A 24,024-nucleotide genomic window follows, 5' to 3' on the forward strand; every position below is an offset into this window, starting at 1 on the left:
CAACCCTATCCTCCTCTCCTCTTCCTTCCAGCATTTTATTTCCACTGGGCAGCATGTTTTGAAGCCAGCTGTTATGTTCTGTTTGGATTATACTGAAACCCCATAGCTCCTCCTGGCTTAATAGTGGAATATTGAGCCCCTTTCAAAATTCGGTAGTGGAAAATGAGCCTCATAAAATCACTGGTAATTGAGCCTCATAAAATCAGCTGCCACTTAGCAAAAATAATGGGACTTTCTTTCACTTGCTTTCCAATTCTCTTCTTCCTGCTGTGGCCACCTTCATTTCCAAAGGTACTAACAGAGGATAGAGATGGCAGGTGCGTAAAACCTTCTGGTGTGAATGCAACAGTTCATATTTAAAAAGATTTGTTTGATCTAAACAAAGTCTCTTTCACCAAACAGTTGTCTCAACAAAGCCTGCAATATGAATCTCAGAAGAGCTGCATGGCATAAAGCCAAAGGCTGAAGGCTACCAAGCACTGGAAAAGCGCAAGCATAAATATGCCTGGATGGCATCCAGAGCACATGTACATCTTAGCACATCTACAGAACACCACAGAGGCCGATCATTCTTGTAAGCTTTTAAAGAATTAAAAATATGAATGCCCTCTTTAGCACTGCTTTTTGATGAAGGACTAACAAAGCTTTGCCCTGCAGTAGCTCAGGTATGGGTTGTTTCCCATTGTAACCATGCTGGTCCGTGCTTGCCTCTGTGTCCTGGGTCCTCAGTCACTCAGGTAGTGTCAGAGGGACTGTCTGGCTTTAGAATATGAACTGACAAAACAAAACTCAGCCTTTGGCTTCAAGGGGAAGAGGAAAACAGTTACCTGGAATGTGATGGGCAGTGCTTTAAACAAATGATCCTAGCTATAACTCCTGTGATGTCTGTGGAGAGGTGCTGATGTACACAAAGAGTACATCATTAAAGTACTTTTCCCATCTTTTTTTTCCCCCCCATTTCTCCCTTACCCAAGTTTCTCAGTTTATATCTGTTTCTCACAGCTGTCAATAATTTAAAACTCTTACCTTATTTTCAGCCCGTTGCTGGAACAGACCACCTGAAGAGCTCTCCAGGGCTGTGAGTACATTTGGGAGATTTTCTGTGCAGGTTTTTATGGAGTTATCTACAATAAATTAAGGCATTTCTCACCTGAGTCAGCTTTTTGTCTCCCTTGACTTTCCAGTTTCCAATATGTATTTTTTATTTTTACCTGTGAAATGTTCTCCATAAATTTATTATTTGCTTTTCAGTTCAAATGTTTTGTATTCTGAGATCTTGGCTTTTGAAGCACACACTGGGCAAAAAAAAGGAAATCCTTTCCATAATTCTGAATTCTGAAGTCACACATCTGCTCCAGATTTCCCCTTTCTAAGCCAGTTCTTTTAACCTTTTTCCTGAAAATTAGATTCTTCAGGCTTGGTGTCACCACTGACTGCAAGGCAACAACTCTTCCTTTGATGGAGAGGTTTGGACAGTGCTGAAGTGTTTAAATGGTATTCTCTCTCTCACTCTCCTTACTTTCCCTATTTTTGCAACTTTGGTATTATAAATCTGCTGTATAACATCCACAGAGATGGTGATATTAAGTATAATATAATGCCCTGACACTGAGCTTTGAATGCTTCTCCTTTCTAGATGTAATAATATATGCTATGTCACTTGTATATGCCAGAGGCATGTCAGAGCAGCAAAATGTTGCTGGCTTTCCTGTGATAGCTGCTGCAGTAAGATCCAAACTATTGCCAGAAATGACTCCCATCAGAGGGGCTAATGAATAGGAATAATTGTGGAATTGTAACGTGGCTACTGCCCCTGGAGCCAGCACCAGGAGAGGCTCAGCAGAATCCCACCTCTCTTGAAGCCAGGGATAAGGTACACTGATTGGTAAAACTGTCAATAGGCAAGTCTGGAGCAGTTTGCAATAGCACACTGAGAGGAAAGAAAAGAGAGGAATTCAATTGCAGATGTTCTTGACTCAGGAATCACTTTAAAAGAGCCAGCATTTCCCACTTCTCACTGTAGGTAAAATGCCTGAGGGCTCACTTTGTCCAGAAAGAAAACTGATCTCATCTTCAAAAGAAAAGAAAATGAATCCCTCCAACATATGAGCATTTTATCAGAACATATGGCTATTTCAGAAGCGTTAAAAGTCAGCTGCTTTTCTCTAGGTAAGAGTTGCAATAAAAAAGTGAGGGCCCATTTGTTATTTTTCAGTAAGTTACGAGCCAGAATCCATTTGACTGATCTCTTTTTCTGTATGATATCATATATATATCAGGCTAAAGTCTTCAGTTCTGGGCTCCAGATTAGATTATGAATGATACCCACCTTTTATTCCAAAGCAATGAGGTACTGAATCTATATCTGAATTCATATAATTAGGCAGCTGTGAATTTTTATTTTCCATATATGGACAGACTCTGTCTTTTATTAGACAGCCTTCACATACGGTGCAGCTGCAAATCTTCCATATGCACATATAATTTTGCTCACCCCTTGTTCTACCTTAGCCCTTCCTTGCCTTTGCAACTCTGAAGTTTTTATATCATTACTCTCCCATCTGCCTGACACAATAAAACCTGAGTATTTCCCTTTCTAACAGCTTTGCATTTCTGCAGCTAGCTTCTTTATTCCTAAACTCCTCATCAACTTCTCTGTCGCTCCTCCCCTGCTGAATCATTACTAATTTCAGGACAGCTAAACTATTCTTCCTACTAGCTTTCAACTATGTTGCTGGGTTGGCTTTTCCTCCTCTTTATATGGAGCCAACTTGAGCTGGGCGTATAAAATATACATAATTGGTGTGGGGGTGTACGTACTATATATACATTAGTGGGGCATCTCATTTTTCTGAATATAGATGACAAATAGGAAATCATTTTTACTTGTAGCATCAGTGAACAGATTGCTTATTATGAAATATAATCAGTATGTGAAGGCATGTTTTCTGCAAATTGTGTTTTCTGGCATCAATTTGTTTGTATACATTTAAAATTTTGTTTCCAGCAAACTTCACCTGCGCAACTTGGCAATTTCCAGGAAGACAAGTGTCAGTCTTACTAGAAAGTATGCCTGCTCACAGAATAGAGCATATTTAAGGGGACTGAGTGTGGGCAAAGAGAATCAGAGTAAAATATTCTGCATTTATTTATAATGTACTCTATCACATATAGTCTTGATACCCAGCTACAAATGTCTTTAACATAATCCTTACATTTCTCATATGTATAAATTTTTAAGTGAACTTTTGTTCTGCTGATGGACTGTTAGATGTCTTATTCCCCAGTTCTTTCTAGATAGCTGCTTGGCATGTATTTCAGTTATTCTCTGCCAGCAAGCTGAAGTCAGCAAAACAAATCCTGTTCTCCTCAGTAAATTCATTAATCTTTATACCTTCAAGTGATAATTACAGTGAATGTAAACATAAGCACACATCACTGTTTTGAGTCTGTAATCCTGCTTAGTTTCTGTGTGCAAATTAGTGGTACAAATAATGAAATGTGGTATTTTGGAATATTCTGATTTGTATGCGGCAGTGTAAGAAGTACACATGGAATTCAGACATCTCATTTGTGAATGTTTGTTGGGCTCAACTGTATTTCTCGGTAACCTAAAAAATTAGACTTAACATGCCTCTAATTTGAAGATACACATAATGATGATTTTTCAGAATAAAATATACTGATTAAACATTTGAATAGCCTGATTTTTGTAAATTAGATCTATGGAGAACTGTGTGAAGGAGCTCTTGCTAACACAGACAAATGAGGCACACCAGTCTTGTATGGGAGTTTTGCCCTCTTAGTTCCAGTGCGGTGCTTAGATGTAGCGTCTCTTACATTAGATTAGCAATTAGAAAATGGATGTAATTTCATTTTCTGTGTCAGCCAGAATTTTTGCCAACAGTGCTTGTGGATCCTGAATTTAAGGCAACACAAGAAAGAATGACTGGAAAAGACAAGGCCAGGACCTGTAACAGGTGACAGGAGTCACCTTTAGATTGCAGAACCAAACTTCCCACTAAACTAAAGTGGTCAAAAGCCCTTGGCAGGTAGAACCCCATTAGCTCTCAGGCATGCTGCTGCTTGCAGTGACTATGTTTTGGTCTGGCTCACCTGCTTTTTACAGTAAACTGCTTATTTAATTGCTGCAACCAGGTGTAACAGAGTAGCTGTAAATATCACCCTTAGCTTTAGCCATGGTGGTTTGCTTCTTCATTGAGCCAGTTGGTTCAGGGTTGCTGCTCTCCTTCAAAATATGGCAAAAAAGTGTAAATGTGTGGTCTACCTGGATGTGGGAAGAGTATGATAGATCACTGTTATGGGAAGATCCTGGGGCAGCGGCTGTGGTTCTGCGGGGAGTAAGGGGGTAGGTCTCTCAGTGATGATGTGGTTTCCTAAGTTTGTGGATGCTAAGGTGTTGATATGAAAACTTTTAATAGTAAGTATTCTGTTTAATAGTAATACTTTAGGTCTACCTACCAGATCTCAGTAGGTCTAGTTCTTGTTTGAGCAGATAACCCTAAACTTTTGATCAAATCCGTTTGAGATTTTATCTTATATGTTGGTTGCCTGCTTGGGTTGAGTTTCCTAGCTGGATTAGCTAGGAACTCCCTGCAAAAAGGGTTCGGATCCCACTGACATGGAAATGAATAGATGTCAAGTGAATGCATTTTCCCTGTGCTTGCTGCTGAGCATTATGCAGCCCAGGACAAGAGGGAGTACTGAAAAAGAAGGGCACCCTTTGTCTTGGGGATGCTGCTGCCCCTGAGCTGCTCCACCACCCCTCTCTGATGTGGGTGCATAGATTGATTATTTGGATTAGGCCAGGCAAATCAGTTTGTTAGGTTGGTGATGGCATGGGACTTGTATAGCAGTTTGGGAGCACAAGAAGCAAAGAGAGAGACAGCCGTTTTATTTTAGGCTTATGCTATACATTGAGATTCATTATACAATTTTTTGTCTAAATTAATACAAAAATAGTAAAAATAGGTTAAAAAAACCCAAACAAAAACCCCTGACATCTTGCAAGCCATTTATTTGACGCACAGATTAAGACTTCTTGGATCTTAAATAATCTAGAATTATTTATGCTGATATTTTTCCTTTTCCCAAATTAAAAAAGGATGATGACTTGCAGAACGCCAATGACATCAGACCATCTCTTGCCTGAGAAGCGGCTGCCCCAGGCAGCCACAGGTGATGCTGAGGTGCCCTCTCTCCAGGCAGGAAGCTGTGCCAGGACCATGGTAAGGTGAGTGGTGGCATGCTGGGGCATGCTGCTCTGCCCCAACCTATGCACCATGGGCAGGAATATGTGTTTGAATTCCTTCCTGGGATGCTTTTGCCATGTCTTTCTCTAAACACCCCCCCAGTTTGGAGCTAGAGCTCCTCCCTGCTCTCTAATGAGATTGGGGAGGGGGTGAAGGGAGATAAGGTTTCCCTGCATCTGCACTGGGCTGGGACCCCTGGGGGTGCCCTGCGGTGATGGTGTGGTGCCTGGCCTATGGGTGGAAGATACTGCCCACCTTTGAGGAGGAGAAGGGGCTCTCTTCCCTCTGTGCCCCCTTCTTATCGCACTTGTGTGTACCCCAGGAAGGCTTACTTATTTTTAAATATTTATAAGAAAATAAATGACAAGTAGCTTCAGTGATAAATGCAGGGAAGAAATACTTTGCCCCTACATAGCTAATTGTACAACTTGGTTTGTATGTATCAGGGTTTTAACACCCATAGAGGCCAGGGGGGGAAAAACTGTGGGTAATCCTTTCTGACCAGGGTCTTCCAAAAAGTGTCTTCCCATGGGGCTTGTGCATTACCATGCATGCTCTGGTTCAGCAAAACCCAGCACCATTGTCATAACATGAGGCATATGAGGAGCTATCTGTGTGTGCTCCGGAGCTCCTGCACCCTGCTGGCTGCTCATGCCCTGATTGCTGCCAGGCTGGACTGTGGGACAGTGACATGGCAAAGGACCCTGCTGCAGTGGCTGGTCTGGCATCTCCCATGCCCACACAGCATAGCTGTCCCTGCCCTTCTGCACTCTCAGGCACACAAGAGTAGCTACTGTAACTGGGGGTCCACAGCGAACTCCAGGCTAACTCCTGTTAACCCTGCTTCACTTCCCTGCACCTCCTTGAACTTCAGAAGTTAACAATTGAGCAAAACACCAGCTTGCTAAGTTTTGAAGCAACCAATTCTCCCACAAAGCCCACTTCTAAAGAGCTGTTTCTGTCTTTCTCACTGTTTCCAAGGGAAGGCAGAGTCTTCCTTCTGACTCGACTGAACTGTGCCCAGTTGTGCTGCCACTCTGATTTGTTTTTCTCTTGGAATAAAAATAAACAAGGTGTTGGCTGAGGTGGGATTTGCAAGCTCACAGGACAGTCAGCCTAGAGAATAGCATTTAAAAGTGCACCTTTCAATTTATAGTACACATTTTACCTGAAGTCAGCTCTGGCTCAGAAAGCTTCTGGGAGCAGATGTGAATCCTCATGTGGCTCAATGTAACCTCAGGTACTGTTTTCCCTCCAGGGTCATGCAGTTGACCATGATAAATGTGTTTGGTTCTCTTTGGAAAAGAAGTTCTTTTTCTTTGCCAGATAGCTTTTTCTCAACCTTCACAGTTCTAATTTTAATCTAACTAGAACTTTCACGTAAAGCCTTGGGCAGAAAATTCTGGCTTCATCAATTAATTTTTATAGCACAGTTATTCCAGTTATATCAACCTTTTGCTCTTTTTTCCTCCAATTAGAATACTTGCAAATCAAAAATGAACTTGTGCTAAGACAGCATTAGGAATTATGTTACAAGAAAACTGGACTGATCTTGATGATCATATGCACTTAGGCTGTTCTTTTTTTACCTATGCTTACCCTGTAGTAAAAATATACTGTACACTATAACTTACTGTATGGAAACTGTAATGTGTGTAGAAGATACATGTGCCCAGTGAGCCACAGTCCTATATAGTCTTGTTAGCCTTAGCTTAAATTTCTGCTGTTAGATTTTAATCAGTGCCTGACAGCGTATAATACTCTGTTCTGCTCTCTGAATTTATACAAAAATTGGGTCATCTGTATTGCAAATAAACCCACAGTGATACCTGGGCTAAAAAGCCACTTAAGAGTATGACAAAAAAAAAAACTGTTTAAGCCTAGGTAGTCTTCCAAAAGGAAGGTTCATCAGTAAGGGTAAAATCTTATGCACAGTTAGCCACTGGGGGAGCTTTGGACTGAGACAGAGCACAGTATCTGCACCTATTAATCAACTGGCACAGTGAGGATCAATTGACTTTGGTGAAGATAATAGCTCCAGAGGAAAAAGTCAAAGAGGAGGAAGGCCAAAGTGGCTTAGCATAGTCTGAAACCTTGAGAACAAGCCGTTTCTGGTTTGTGTTGAGGTATTCGAGCCTCTCCTGTAGAGGAGTATTTGGTGCATTGCTCAGACACATCAGGATTCAGGCAGAAATCAAACAGACCTGGGCTGAGTACTATGCCTTGGACCTTTTCATGGCTTTACCTCACTAAGCCTGAAGGTGGGGAGTAGGCTGGCAGCTTGAGGTGAAACACAGTGAAAAACGTATGGTGGTTGTTTTTGGCTATGCTTAGGGGAAGCTTCACAGACTGCCTCCTGCCTGTCCTGTTGTTCCCTGTGCAGAGGCACAGCTTGTCTTCCCCCTCCCAGTACAAGGCAAACAGCATGACTTACTAGTTACCAATGGGGTAACATGGCAGTGGGGGGAGGAATGTGCCTTTAAAAAGATTTTTAGGAATGGGGTGAACAAACATTCTTCAGAAAGGATTTACATGTCATGCTCTGCCTTGGGGCAAGGAAATGGGCTGCATGTCTGCTCATCCTGTCTTCTGTGGACTCCCAGGCATGCCCTGTGGCAATTTGCCATAGGAGTTCCTCCACATCCTTTGTGTGACAGGTTTGGAGACAGAGGAGTAACTTTATCACTGGTTTTATCACCTTTCTCGAAGATCTCTGAAGGCCTCACATGCTGAGATTTAATGAGATCTGTGAAACTACAAGCTTGTCTTTGGACATCTCTTTAACTCCTATCTATGCATTTCAATTAGATGTAAAGAGGTTTATGGTACCCATCTTTGCATCTGGTGTTTGCAAGTGATAGCATCAGGGATAGCAGAGGTGTAAAATCAGCATTAGCCATGTATTCCTCTCTGCAGCGTACAAACAACCTCTTTCACACATCTCCCATTTCCAGCTGTCCCACAAGCCAGTAGATTGCTGCTGCCAAAAGCGTTTTGTGATTCCTCTGTAACTCTCAACTAATTTGCTAATGCCCTCAGAAGTTTAAAAGCCACTGCAGCTGCCTGTTGACAGCCAGGAGATAAGGTGACTGTTATTCAAATGACATAATAACTATAACATAAAATCTATGGTGAAGTATTATTTAAGGAATGATTTTTGGCTGGAAAACATAGCCCCAGGCCTGTGTCTAAAGAAAACAGGGGAAACAGATCTTTCCCGTAGCCTCACATTCACTTGGCTGTCTTCAAGGTGTCTGCCTGATTTCTGCCAAGGCTGAAGTTATTACAGCTTCCCAGCAGCAAATGTTGTTTGTTCAAGCAAAGAGCCTGTGTGTTCCTGGACACAGCTTCCTTTCCTTCTGGTCAGAGAAGGGACTTATCCAGGGGAAAATAAACGTTGCTAGCTGCACCGCCGACTTGCTTTGCTAACCAGCGCGTAACACGTTGCTTCAGGACAAAATACCTGGTTGTCTTATTTTCTGCTAGGGAGGAAGCTTCAGAAGTATCTCTTTGCTTGAAAATGAATATTCACTAGGTGGCATTTGTGGGTTTTGCACAGTGTGGTTTGGGGGATCACTGGGATTGCATGTTAACGTTTCATACAATGAAGCATACCCTGGGCTTGTGACCCTGTGGTATGTGCTCATCACTGCATGGGGCACAGGCAGCCTCCTGAGCCACAGCACTCCCAGAGGTCGGAGCCCCATGGCTCCTGCAATATCCCTTCACACTCCAGATGCTGTCATTGAGGCAAACACTGTGCCAACTGCTGAAAACTTTTCCAGTGCGCTTACTTTCTGGGTGAGCTGTAAAAAGGAGTCAGGTTGCAATACATTCATCTTGAACCAAAAAGCAATGGTCCATACATTGTATATTCATGAGACCACCAGCCAGCTTTCTGCAAATGGGTTTTGACAAACAATGTATAGTTGGAGTACTCTCAGCAAAACCTACAGAATTGGCTTCTGTAACCCCACTGGGGTTCAACCTCATGATAAAACCTTACTGTAATAAGCCTGTTGCTCTTAAGGGTGGAGGAGGAATGAGATGCTGCTTTATCTGTATTACTCCACATCACAGATGCTGACAGAATTATTGGTTTAGAACTCACGGCTCCAAAAAGATTCAGTAATGCAATATTTATAAGTTTTGGTTTGTTTGGTTGTTTTTTTTTCCTTCTCTCAGATGTGATGTTTTCAATAGGCCCCTTAGATATGGGCTCTTTGGAGACGTTGTTAAACTTGCGCTAAACAGTTGCTAAACTGCAGTCCCAACCTTGGATGTTTTCCATACAACTCTGATGGTCGACTGTCTTTTGGAAGAGCCCATAGCTGCAAGGTCTATTGCTTTACAGGTACTAGGAAGATAAAGGGATTAAGTTATACATTATGCAAAACTACCCACTAATCCTCTTAGTGTGCATTACCAGTGAATGGCCTGAAATAGGCTCTCACTAGAAGAGCCCTAACATTCACTTTCTTGATGACATTTTAGTATTTGAGGTTTTTGTCATGGATTTCGGTGCTGAAATATTCAGTACACCATCTTCTGTCTGCTGCTAGATATACTCACATGTGTTAGTAGAGTGCTAACAAAATTACAGTTGGTAAAGCAGATTACATGTTTAACTAGTAGCAAGACATGTATAAAATAAAATTACATATTTTTCTAGAGTGATAGTGTCACTGGGATTTTTTTCTTTTTTCTGTTTTTTTTGTTCTTTTTTGTTTTTATAAGAAAAAGAAACCACTATAAAACCATGATTAAAAATGTTACAAGGGATGATTTACATTTTTAAATAATGTTATTTTTAGGAGAAAAAAGTGATTTTTAACATGAAAGTGTTTGGAAAGCATTTGGTTGCTGTGTACTGCCTTCTTTCCCAGTACAGTTTGCTATCTTTTACACAGTCTTGCATAAATGTTTAAATTAGGGGAGAAAAGAAAAATTAAATGTGATGGCTAAGACCTATAAGAGCTGACTCACTGACTTGAGTTATTGCTGTGCAGAAAGTTTGTAAAGCCTTTACATCCAGCGAACATTTAGTGCTACTTCAGCCTTGACAGTTGACCTTTCAGTCTGATTGGGTTTAGCCACAATAATTGCAGCATCTGCAGTACAGACCACGCAGACAGCTGCTTAAGAACCCAACTTCTCTCATTAGATCTTACTTTATGTGTCTGAAATTCACCCCCCCCCCTTTGCATGTGTGTGCAAATTCTCTCGTAATACCTGTTACAGGAGCTGAGCAAGGTGCAACCCCCCCAGCTCTTTAAAAAAAAAAATAAATTTTAATTTCTCCCATCATTTTGAATATTCCTGGATTTAGCTTGGGGTGGGGGGAAGGAAAACATCCAAACCCCTTCCTCTCCTCAGATATTTAGTCACTACTGGTTTCTTTTTTATTCCTTTTTTTTTTTCCCCCTCAGTAAGACCTAGTGTAAAAAAAGCAACAAACAAACAAGTTAGACTGTTGTAATTTGGTCAACCACTCGGGTGCTATCCATATCCACCATTTCAACACACTCTATTTCCTCACGGTTTTCAGGATTCTTCTTCTCTTTCCTCTTCTTTTTGGACGGTGGCAGGAAAGTCAGTATCACAGGTAAAATGGCAAAGCAGTGAAAGAAGGTGACTAATGCTATCAAAAACAAGCACCTGAACAGTGTACGGGTCAGATTTGAAGGCACAGCTGCAAGAGGAATCAGACCAACAATATAGCAGAGGTAGCTCTGCAAAATAGCTACCCCATGCACTTCCAGGGCATTTTTCACCCATTTAGTTCTTGTGAACTCTTTGCCCAGGACAAAGGTTGATAACAGTGGAGCACAGTTGTCAATTGTGTAATTAATTCCGTAAATTAAGCACAACACAGAAATACAATCTAGTTCCACTTTCCACAAGGTCATAAAACCTATAACTCCAAATTCAACCGAGGCAACAGTTAGAGTGAGCCAGACATTGATCAGAGAGTCTGCCACGAGGAATGCAGAGAAGAAAAGCAGAAATAAAGCACTAATGCAGGAGTTTTGTAAGGGTGCTCCCACTGAAGAAGCGTAACGATCCATGTACACAAATGATGGATTGAAAACAATGAATTTCACCTTGGAGGTGAGAGAGAGCTTCCTCAGGGTCTCCAAGAGGTCATAAAGTTCTTCCCTCTTAGTTTCCATTGTCTTGGCCACCAAGAACATCCTGGAGGCCACGACATCAACTTCGTTGTTGTACTTCTTGGAAAAGATGATATCCTCTGAAAAATGGGCAAACTGAGGGGTCTTCAGGAAGTTGTTCCTCAACATATCAGTGAAGTTCTTCTTGGGCAACCCAGTAGATATGTTGAGTTTCCTAAGGTAATTTAAGTAGCTTTCAAACCAAGATATCCTCACAAAGCCCTTGGTATACTCCAGCACATCCTCCTGGACACTGGTATTCCAGTACTCGATCGACTCATAGATGTAGAACCCAATCACTGGGCTGTAGTTACTGAAATACTTCTGCTGGGCAGTCGTATACTCAATGGTCCGTGTCGCAGTCGCTACGATGTTGCTCAGGTCTGACCCTTCACTGACCTGCAGGTAGCCCATTAAGGCAAAGGAAATATAAACAAGGTAAAAGAGAACTACAAAAGGCTTGACATAAGTGTTTGTTATCCAGTCACAATAATAGCGTTTCAGGAACCACACCAAAAGATGACTCTCATAAGTGTTTGTTTCCTCTGAATCATCTGTGTCCTCGCTGAATCTGGCTGTCAGAAGAAACCTATACCATGCAGGCTTCTCTTGCAATACCTCTGGCTTTGGTACCTTTCTGCAGAAGATACTATGCTGGTAGTTGTTTTCTATGTAGCCAGTAAACACCAGGCTGGAACCATAAAAGGAGAGTACATAGAGGTAGTTGAAGAAAATTGCAATACAGGAATTGCAGCAGAAAATCCTGGCTGCTTCGATGTTAGTGAAGGGACTGGCACCTATTCCAAAAGTGACCAGGTACATGGCAGTGGTGAGAGAAAACGAGAGCATGGAGTCTGCAAATACAGCTGCAGTCCTCTCTTTTACGTGTTGGTCTTCTCTAGTTTTCCTCCAGGAGGACAACATTTCAAAAGTCCCATATAAACCATGACCTACAATAGAGAACAAAGTGGGTGTTTAAAATACTCAAATCAATGTGGAAAAACATACCGCAGACATGCTAAAAGACTCAAAGAAGACACAGCTGGCTGTTACCAGTGCTTGAAGCAAACGTCCTGCGGAAGAGAGAAATTATTATGGAGGTCTAAGCCACAGGAATGCATTTGCCACCTGACTAGCAAACCTTAATGCCAGAGCTTGAGGAGAGTTCTGCATCGCTGGTGCAGGGTTGATGGATTAAGGAAAAAGGATTCTTTTTCTGGTTGGCTGTTTCACTTCATTATTTCGGTGTGCCTGCGATGGAAGATGCTTTGAAATTAGTTTTTCCTGGTGATGGGATATGACCTGTGGTGAAAACAAAGAAATACAACCTTGAAGTGCCTTATGCTGGAAGCGGAGCATTAGTTGGCTGTTTTGTGGAAAATCTGTAAAAAATAAAATTTCCATATAAGCTGAAAATTGTCAGTTAAATCAGTCACTGATTTTTCCACCTCCTAAACAAATTTTCCATCAGGAAAAAGAAATCCTAGAAACAGAACACACTAAAAAAAGCACAAATTTATTTTAAAGATGCAGAATGGTAGAACTGATATGGAAGTGCTTAAGGCATTAGTCTTCTTACTTTACTATATTTAAGGGTTTGTAAAACCAAATACAGATCTATTTTTCTTGGCAGTTCCTATATTTTGTAATTAACTCTTAAAACAGATATAGCAGTCATGAAAGGAGATGAACCTGCAGACCTAGAATCCTGTGTTTAACCCCAAAGTGCAGGTAAATCAGGAAAAGTACATGGGTTTATTTTAATCCCTGATTGGTCATCTTCCTTTTACAGTTTCTATTTTGTGATTTGCATTTGGAGGACACAGACCTCTGCTCTCTCATAGTGGACCTGGGCTGGGAAGGCAGCCATCGACCAGCTATAAAGTGAGAATGGCTGAGATAAAACTAGTTTGATATTTTACACAGAGAAGAACAAAAAAGTACAGTCTTTGCATCACACCTAAAATGTAAGACACTAATATTTTCCCATAGTAATTCACATCATGTTAATTTTTTCTTAACAGTTCCTTTCCATCTAATCCCACCTTTCTTACTGTCTTTTAATTACTCCTCCTTATTGTTTTGCTGTTTTTGCTGCCCCCTTGCTACCTCTCTGGTCTGCTCTTGCATTATCTCCAGAAATTCCCAAAAGCCAGTCCACAGTGTTTCGCTCTTACCTATTCCCTGATAACATTAGATAGAATTATAAATGCTAAATTAGTTGCAGGTGACCCTAAAGTGCAATCACTGGACTTTCGAAGCTGATGCTCCAGTCAGGCAGGTCAAGGTAATTCACAGATCTCTTAGAATTTCAGGCTGTCTGCAGAGTACCGAAATTGCTCTGTTGGCTCTGTTCTCTCTGCCTGTAGATGATTATCACTTTTGCCACAATATCAGTAAAGAAACCCCCAAACTAATAAGGTATTGTGCAGAACCAGAAAAAGAGAGGATATGTTAGGGGGGCTGGAACTAGATGATCTTTTAGGTCCCTTCCAACACAAGCCATTCTGTGATTCTGTGATCACGTTTATTCTTAAATATATCATGTAGGCTAAACATTTAATTAACTTGTGAAAATAACCCTTCTGTGGTCAGTACCTCTTACTGTAGTGGAAGCTGTAGCTGATTCACTCCACCCTTCCTGCAAGGAATATCCTATCTATATTTTAACAGATGGCAGAGCTGGTCAGTCTGTTAATGCTGAAAAAAATAGGTATGGGGTATTTTATAAAGAATTCAAAACACAGAGCTCATAAGGTGAGATAATAGGACAGCTGGTGTGTCCCCTTATCATGGTCATCTGGTATTTAGAATAACAAAGTCTGTGCTCTTTTGTATATTAGATATCTTACCTGCGCTGTCATTTGGAATCATGGCATGGACCACGAATGTCCAATTTGTAGCAGTATTACAGTCCCGGTTTCGGTATGGCATTTGGCATTCATCTTAATTTTCCCAAGCAATGTTTTACGGCTACTTTCAGAGGCTATGTCAAGACTGTCAATTTGATAACTAGCACCGTGCCCCCTCTTAAAGCTAATGGGGAATATTGGAAGTCCCCAGATGTAAAATCAAGCGAAAAAGCATGATCAGTGACTGGCACCCTGTTGCTAATTATGCTTCAAATAGTTGTGTTCTAGGCCCGGTAGGGAAAGCTATTAAGCTTGCTTTCAGTGTGTTCTTTGTAAAGACGGACTGACCTTTATTTAAATGTAACTGATCACTTGCCAAAGCAGGGAGTGAGAGGTTTAATCCATTTATGGCTCCCATAAGTCCTGCAGACAGGCTCGTCTGAGAATTTCATATAGCATCATATGCATTAGCTTAGAGTGAGCAAAACAGAATAAAATGAGGTCATTGAATATTACAAATTCCATCGTGAGCTTTAGCTATAGCATATTTTTGTAAAAAAAATTACAGTGTTAATAGGCTCTTGCATAAAAATACTCAAATAGCCGCATTAACTTGGAAAGCTCTTGACTTTGCTATGATAAAAAGAATTTAGAGCTAATTAAATACGATGCTGAGCATGACTTTTTAACAGGTATAAGATTTTGGATAATGTCTGATAACATGACTCCTGATACCACAGATTTCCTTTAAGTAGGAAGCATAAAACCACAATTTGCTCTTACACAACCTTTGAGACTACCCTAAAATGGAATCTGATTTAGAGAACTGCTCAAGTAAAGGCATGAAGAGGCGTCACCACATGTGCTTCACAAAGCCAACAGAAAAACATTTAGATACTCTTCTATTTTAGGACAGGTTCCTTTTGTTGTTTGCTACACAATCTGCATGGTAGGAATTGGGATTTTCCTTCAACTGTAGAGTCTGTGATTCCTCTGTCCACTTGTATAATAGCTACAACATTCCCATTTACCTCTAGGAAGACAAGCCTACATTGCCAAACTTGCACCCTTTTTGCATCGGTGGCACTACTGATCTGATACAACATCCTCAAAGAGAAATATTAAGCCCAAGCTTGTGCAAAAATTAGGCATGACAGTCCAAAGATTAGCCTTATTTAACTAGAATGGGATTTACCTAACCTAATTTACTCCGTCAAATACCAACTACAAGCACAACAGGGGGTGACAACCTCCAACGTCATCTAACTTACTGATGCTCATATACGCATAACCCATACAGACTATGGCAGATAACTCCATGGAAACATTTTCTGAGAATTTATTTCACTTTTCTGTCATTTCAGGGTTTCCGTTTTTTGCATCCCTAAATGATACACACTGATTACCTCTATTCCTCTTGCTGGTGCTTTGCTCTATATAAGAATGAGAAGGCATATTTTTCCTTGCAAATAAATTCTGTAATTGCTTTGACCAATTTTCCCTTTTTAATAGAGATTAAGCCACAAATCTGTAATGATTTAGAGCAATTTGTTCATTATTCATAGTCATTCAGTAAATAATAAATATGAACGCAAACAGCTAATGGGCTATTTGAGATCTTTTCCTGTTGACATTTGCTATTATGATTCACTGGTCGTGCCCTACAGTCAGGCTGTACAACCATGAGCTAAGAAGGAGGAGTACATGGAAAGATAGGGTTTTTTTTTAAGGAAAAAGGGTTCTAAAAGGGCAAAGGAAAATGTTATGGAAATAGGAGAATTGGATAAAATGGGGACCTTTCTTCCTCATTCTTTTTTCCCATGGCTTTGCATTGTAGGACATACTCCTACCACATGTTTTAGATGACTGAGGACAGAAATTCTGGCTTTTGTAGCCAAAGAAAATGAAGCAGATAGTCACTGTTATTTCTGGGGAGCTTAATTTTTTCTGGGTTTTTTTACAGGCTGATGTGGGCTATCTTTAACTTTAGAAGCTAATAACAATACCAGCAATAAAAACAATAAATTATGCCTAGCTTAAACATGCTTTTATGAGTAGTCTGAAAATGCTATAAAGAGTTTCATTTGCCTCCTTCAGATTCAAGTCTTGCAATTACACATGCTCTGCAAAATCAATGCAGAGCATGCATGACAGAAAAAAGCACTTGCAGGAAGTTGTGAAAACTAAGGCAATTATTTTATCTTCCTCGAAATTATCAAATTATTTACCTCATTTTAAACACCATTTATGTGCAGCACTTAAACTGTTCTTTCTAGTACCATTTTAAAATCTCAGAAAAGAAATGCATCCTTTCTCCTGCTGAGTGGTTATTCAAGCAAGAGGCCTTTAAGAAGGGGCACTGGCAGCCTAGGCTTAAAGTTGGCTCTGCTCCTGCCTGGAATATTGCGAGACTGAAGCAGAGAGGGGTGAAGGGATTTAAAGCAGCCCCAAAGCCTGTGAGAGGGCAGTGAAGTGACCTCCCTGTCACTGGAGCCGCAGACCAGCTCTCTATTAATTTGGCTTAATTACTTCCCTGAAACAAAGGCTGCTGCCTGCTTTTCTTGTTTAGAGATTAAGAGATATGTTCAATTTTACACCAAAATCATGTGAGGTTTTGGTCTTATTGTGATAAGATGAGGCTGGAGTATTAAACAGACTTCTTCTGTAAGAAAATTTAAGAGGAATGACTGAGAAAAAGGTTTGGGTTCCTTTTCTTGCAGTTTTACCCATCTATGAAAGCAGAGAATAATGCTACGCTGTGGGTCTCATTTTTTTGTTCTTATTGTTTCAAAGGTTGCATGTCTCTCTGTGTGTTTGATGCTCGAGTAAAATCTCTCTGAATAAAGTACCACTTGCAGGCTGTGAAGTTACAGCGTTCTCTGGGGAAGGTCGCATTTTAGGGGTAATTAATTTTATTCATCCCATTTTAATGCAGTGGCACACAAAACACTAATAATGATTGATCTCCACTTCAGTGAGCTGAATGCTGCACCAGTACGTATGTTGCCCATTACCTGCCAGATTTAAGACTAATAAAGCACCAAACTGTCTTCCTAAGGGGACAGACTTCTCTAGCAGCAAAGCTGGGGTATGGGGTGTTTCCCCCTTCTCAGGCACTGGTTCCTGTCCCCTACGGAAATTTGCTGCTCCCTCATTACTATTAATTCACCTGTTTCTAATCCAAATTGTACTAAAGGAATGGTTGGGATTGGAATGGCTGGGATTTGAAACATCAGCAACCTTTCTTTTTTGAGGCTGAAATCTTTTCCTGACAGTGCTGGCATAAAAGACTTGCTGAAATTGGGAATGAGTCATGGTAGGTTGTATGGGAGCCTTGTAAACTTGGTAAGCAAAAAATGGAAGTGGAAGCGTGCTCTGACAGAATTACCAAGGTTAAGTCCGGATTTGGATCTAAGATTTTTGCTTGTATTGTAATGGCTGCATCCCTGTAACACTATCGGTTCACCTGGATGAACGCTGTCTCGCTTAGGTTGATTTAAGCCTGAAATCATCCCACTGAATAGGAGCACTTGTTTGCAAGAGGAATTTAGTGTGCCGTAAAGAAGTGTGTGAATTTACAGAGGGCCAGCTATGTTGCACCAGCTTGCTTTATGCAAATCTGTGAAGGACAGCTTGATTCACATGCAAAGTGGAGGGAAATATCATCCACAGAGACAAATATCTGATGAATTAACATGAAACAGTTAGGATGCTATAAATTCATACCCCAGCTCTCTGCCAATGCAGGCAAGGTCTCAAGAACTGCACTTGCACAAAATTAGTACATAGGAGATCAGAATCATACTGCAGGATTTGCCCTTTCCAAAACGATACCTGTAATAACATATGATATAATGAAGGTGCAATGAATTTTCCTAGCTGACAGTATTAAAAATAACAATGTTACACTGGTCAACTAGGGGATTACTTTCCACAGTAATGTCAACAAAGAGGCTGAGATAATTTCCCCCTGCTGACTTATTTTTTCCAGTTAGATCAGTGAGCTCATCAGCTCCCATCTTCTGAAAAGCCAAGTGAAACTGCTAATCCAGACTCCCTTTGTCACAGGAGTTGCAATCAACCAGCTGTGGGCTAAATACGCAACCTGCCTCATGCGGCCTCTCCCAGCAGGCATGATTTTAACTTGGAACATATAGCAAGTTCAAAGTGCTACTGAATATGCAGGCACAGCAAGAGAATTTGCATGCAGCTAAAGCAAACCCCTGGCATCATACCCTGTTCTCACTAAAATATTAAAATACTACAGCTAACTGTAGCATGCAGACAGAATCAGCACTAAGCATAACCTATACAGCAGTTTTCACTGAGTTTATAGCAATTTAGCGGCATGGGTTGTTGAGCCAAACAGGTAAATCATTGTTAACATGGTGTTGCAACAAACTGTGGGTTACTCTAACCAATGTCCACCTTTGTGGAACATAGTGCTGCAACACCACAGTTTTTGCCAGGTGAATGTCAGACCTCAAGGACATCAGACATCCCACTGCATGCGGACTTGCCCATCCCAAACATTTCTGCTGAGCAAAGAAAATGCGCTGCAAATCCTACTTGCTTTTCCCTACTCTTGCCTGAACACTTCTGGGAGCTCAGTTCGCAGTGTAGAGTAAAATCCTATGTGATACTAACATCCTGTAAGGTACTCATCTGATGAACTGTGTTTCCAGGCAGCAGAGTTTGTATCAGAAGAATTATGGCCAGGGGACTGAGGGCTGTAGGTAGTTGAGCAGTCTTAAATACATCCTCATTTGCAAAGTCCCTGCCACCCAAGTGCAGCCTGACTTCATTTCATACCTCCAAGCACAGGTTCAAAGGCCACGTAAGCCTGAACTCTATGTGCAGGCATGGTATCTGCATTAACAACACACGAAGAATGACACAGGACGGGATGTACTGGTATAAGTGTAGGCTGCACATCCTGCAACATTTTATTTATCTCCTGTCACACAGACCCTACATACATGTATTCTAACTCAATTACAGGTATGACAACATACCACAAAAATATTATGACAATGCTGTTGGGTGGGTTCAGTATTTGAAATTATCGTTTTAAAGACTACTAAATTTTACACATATATCACTAAGGTATACTATGCCTGCAGATGTTAACATCTGACTTGGATCTTTCCGAAAGAGAAACATACTGAAATTAGGTATGTCAGTCTGTTAGGCATCTAGGCATACCAGCAGATCAATCTCTGAGATGGGCTTACATTTGAATATTAGCCATTCACCCTCACTTGTCAGGCTGATCTCTCCAACCATGCTTACAACAGCACCATCCACTGCTGTCAGAAAGCCGCAGGCATGCCCATGCATTCCTCAGCTAACTACCAAGATCAAAAACATGAGCTCCTTGGTGCATTCATACCAGATAAAAATCTGCCTCAGTGTCTGGAGAGAGTTTTGTTTTGTGCTGTATCTACTTGGCAACAAAATAAGAGAAACCAAAATGTTTGATAATATGCTCCCAGTATCTGCTGTGTTTCACAGCTGTGGGCGGCTGTGCCCACAGAAGCGCACTGCTGAAGATAAAGCATCCCCATACAACACACTGCATTGGCTGGTGCATGCAGAGAAGGAATCTTCAGCTGGTGCTCAGCGCTTCATGCTGTGAGACCACAATGTTATTTTTAGTAGCAGATCCTGCAGAAAGGCTCTCTAGGCCGTTAAACCTGCGCTTAAACTGCTTAATGCACAGGCAGGAAAACAAGGTGCGTCTGAAAGCCCAGCACAAGGTTGATGCCTCATTTACGTCTCGTGTAGCCAAGCACGGCTTAAAAGGTGGGTAGGTTCCTCTTAAGACTCTCATGGAACTCACATGGATCTGCTGCACCAGGGTGATTTTGATTCCAGTTTTCTGGCAATGAATGTCTGCCATAATATCCTACATTTTCTAAGTTTCTAAACTTAACTTTTTGAAATGTTACATGGGATTGGCTCTCTGTTCTCCTGTGCAACAGTCTGGTTTGGCCAGGTGCAGCCCTTTCTGAGTCATACTAAAAAGTACATATTTGCACAAAGAATGCCATGACAACATCATCCTCATCCTCTTGGTCTCCCCCTAAGTCGTTGGGACACAGTCAATGATGCTTGGGGTAACTGATGCATCTCAATTACAAACTCCCAAGTACTATCTTTTATCATGGCAAATAAGCAATAGTGAGACGATGTTTCAGAAAATCGTACAAATCACAAGGTAATTTTAAGAGCACGATCTACATATTACTACTGAAATCAAAATCGTTCTGTATATAAATCCTTAACTGAAGAAATACATATACATACACAAAACACATACAGATTTTTTTACCTATGTAAGGGGGAAAGAAACAAAGAGAAGGAGAAGTAGTTTAAATAAGTAGAGTTAATGCCTCGGTTTTCACAGTTCTAGTTTTCATCAGAATACCTAATCAGCAATGGCAGTGACATGGTTTGCCGCTTTTTATTTTTGGAGTATGTGTATTTTAAAGCTATTAATAATAATAAAAGAATATTCTTGCTTAATATTACCTTTTCAAATTATTTTTTAAACTATACCAAATTCAATTCTAATTAATAGAATTAAAAAGATTACAAAGATTATACGGGTAATTCACCACGTGTGCGGTTAATCTTTAATAGTCCCATTGATTTCACTAGAGTAAAAATTACTGATTTAGGCTTCGGGAAAATGCTGTTTTTCTGTTGTTGGGTTTTGTTGTTTTGTTTTTTTTTTTTAATCACTCTTTTTTTAGTATTGAACCAATGTAATATTTGAGATTTTGTTGTTACACTGATAGCAAGAATGTCAGATAAGCACATTTTAAAAACAGAAATACATCTGAGAGAAAACTTGAGTGGCTTTTTTATTTTGAAAAAGACATAAGCAAAGCAAATTATAGTTCAAAATCTACTTTTATATATATATAAAGTGAATATTTAATTCCACTTAAGAGTCGGCAAAGGCTTGTTTTGGCATTTTAATAGCCGGCTGTCAACTCTGTTTAAACGTTTGACTTGCTCTCCTCTGTTTTCATGAAAGACCTGGCAAAAGTTGAATGTCCTATTTTACGCAGTGCAACAGAAGTTGCTGAGCATTAGAGAAATCTGGTTTTAGCTGCTGCAATATTTATGTCAGCATGGCACACTCACCTACTGAGTACCTGGGCTTTGTGCAGGTCTATGGCTCTGGGGCAAACAGAAGGGGAGCATTTAACTCCTGCTGGCCTCCAAAGGGTCTTCCTGCCCCAGACTGCCCCACTCCTCCCAGGAAAGCCTCTTCCTTGTCTTTAACTTGGAAACTTCTGAAAATCCCCCAGGAAGTACAGTGCCCTGCCTAAGCTGTTATATGAAGGGACAGGGAACAAGGCTTAGTTTTTCTGCATGGAGGACGACAAGAGGAGGAGGGCACAGGGCTGCGGCTGCCTGCCACCACTGCTGGCAGCGTACGGACCCCAGGGTGTACCCCAGGGGAGCCACAGCCACCCTCTGCGTCAGGGAAGCTGCCCAGGATGGGAAGAGTCTGATGCCAGGATAACAAAGGATGTGGCTAGCAAGATGAATTCCCCACCAATGCATGTACTTCAAGCCTCACTAGCCCAAAAGGCAGTTAGAGTTATTATGTTGAGTACCCCTGGGCTCATCTTGCATTATGAGATAGAATCACAGAATCGTTAGGGTTGGAAAGTACCTTAAGATCATCTAGTTCCAGCCCCCCCTGCCATGAGCAGGGACACCTCACACTAAACCATGTCACCAAAGGCTCTGTCCAACCTGGCCTTGAACACTGCCAGGGATGGAGGATTCCCATCTTCCCTGGCCAACCCATTCCAGTGCCTCACCACCCTCACAGTAAAGAACTTCCTCCTTATATCCAATCTAAACTTCCCCTGTTTAAGTTTTAACCCACTACCCCTTCTCCTATCACTACAGTCCCTAATGAAGAGTCCCTCTCCAGCATCCTTGTAGGCCCCTTTCAGATACTGGAAGGCTGCCATGAAGTCACCACGCTGCTTAGATTTGTATCAGAAAACAAAATAGGAGAAAAGAAGGCTGTGTGGAAACCTCATAACAGCTTTCCAGTATCTGAAGGGGGTCTAAAAGGATGCTGGAGAGGGACTCTTCATCAGGGACTGTAGCGATAGGACAAGGGGTAATGGGTTCAAACTCAAACAGGGGAAGTTTAGCTTAAGATATATGGAAGAAGTTCTTTACTGTGAGGGTGGTGAGGCACTGGCACAGGCTGTCCAAAGAAGTTGTGACTGCCCCATCCCTGGCAGTGTTCAAGGCCAGGCTGGATGAGGTTTTAGCAACCTGGTCTAGTATGAGGTGCCCCTGCCCGTGGCAGGGGGTTGGAACTAGATGACTTTAAGGTCCTTTCTAACCCACCATTCTTTGATTCTATGAAAACTGCAAACTGATTTTCTCCACAAAGTTTTTGGCAGATTATATGCCTGCTGTGTAAAAAAATTACTTGAAGGTAAATGAAAGCTACCTGCAGTCACCTGTGAAAGGTTACCATTTACGCCATGTTATAGAACAGCCAAGTGACATACAGTACATGACAGCTCCTGAAGACAAGAGTAAGACACAGTGAGTATATCTGAGCAAAATCATGTTCTAAATCTGTTTTAAATTTCTAAGCCCACAAGGCAAAATAACACTGGCTTCTACCAGTGTTGTCCTAGTGGAATATGGGCCAGTGGAATACGGATTGTTTTACCACACTTCAAGTTCCCCATTTCTGGTGAGAAAGCTGCAACTAAAACATCACAGACATACCCTTAAATTCTCCCACTTAAGCGATGTTTGTCATTACTGTTGCTCATGATACATAGATACACAGTGAAACACAATGTTCAAAACACTTTAGTTAAAGTATATACAACCTATTGTTTTTACTGATTAAAAAAAGAAAAAAATTACAAGTTTGGAACTCTACTTGGGCTTTCCATCAAGCACCAAGATTTAACTTAATCCAATTTAACTTTATCCATCCCTGCCAGCATCCTGTGCCAGAATGCAAAGGTCTCATGACCTGAAAATGGCAGCCTCCTTCCCTGCCACACGTGCCTTTTGGCTATTGCCTATTTGGAGGATATAATTTATTAGAAGCCCAAAATACGGACCATCTCTCTCACAGAAAGACTTAAAATGAAAGGTCACATTGGTTCTTGCTGACCTTCCCCAGGTCTTCATTGACCATACGAGTCCAGTATGTAAAGTATACCATAAACATATAATATTCCTACTAGAGATAGCAAAAGGTTGATTTTCTTTACCACTGAACCTACAGTTTATTTTCATACATATGGTAGTTTCTCTTGAGGGACTTCTCCAGTTGAAGAAAATGAGGATGTCAGAACCAAACTTGCAGTACCTTTGACTGTTTGGGACACCTCTCATATGGCCCTCCATTAAACCATTGCACACACTGACTTCTCTGCAGTTAAAAGAATGCAGACAGTAAAACATTTTTCTGCTACTCTTTGCATAAATGAATGCTCATTAAACGTACTGCGTCACCTCTAACACACTTTATGTATAACAAGTGTATACTGGAACACCACCAGTGAAGAGAAATGATTGTACAGCACTTGGTTTCAGTATTAAACTGTTCTCTAGATTGACTTCCTACAGATACAGCTCCTCTTTTCCAAAAAGCATTATATTTACTGAGTCATAGACACACTTCTGAAGCCAAGAAGCACGTATGCATGCAAGGAT

The 24,024-nt window shown here is 41.0% G+C and overlaps 1 protein-coding gene across 1 annotated transcript in view; it reads right to left on the reverse strand.

The window, feature by feature from the left end:
* Nucleotides 1-4,895: 4,895 nt before the first annotated feature.
* The window catches only part of PTCHD1 (patched domain containing 1), a 40,525-nt gene continuing 21,396 nt past the window's right edge, over nt 4,896-24,024 (reverse strand). Inside the window, exon 3 of the mRNA XM_065677291.1 lies at nt 4,896-12,393. Coding sequence (XP_065533363.1) covers nt 10,739-12,393 — 1,655 coding nt within the window. The 3' untranslated portion in view covers nt 4,896-10,738. The remainder of the gene's footprint in view (nt 12,394-24,024) is intronic.

The sequence above is a fragment of the Lathamus discolor genome, chromosome 4, assembly GCF_037157495.1.
Source record: "Lathamus discolor isolate bLatDis1 chromosome 4, bLatDis1.hap1, whole genome shotgun sequence".
NCBI lineage: Eukaryota > Metazoa > Chordata > Aves > Psittaciformes > Psittacidae > Lathamus > Lathamus discolor.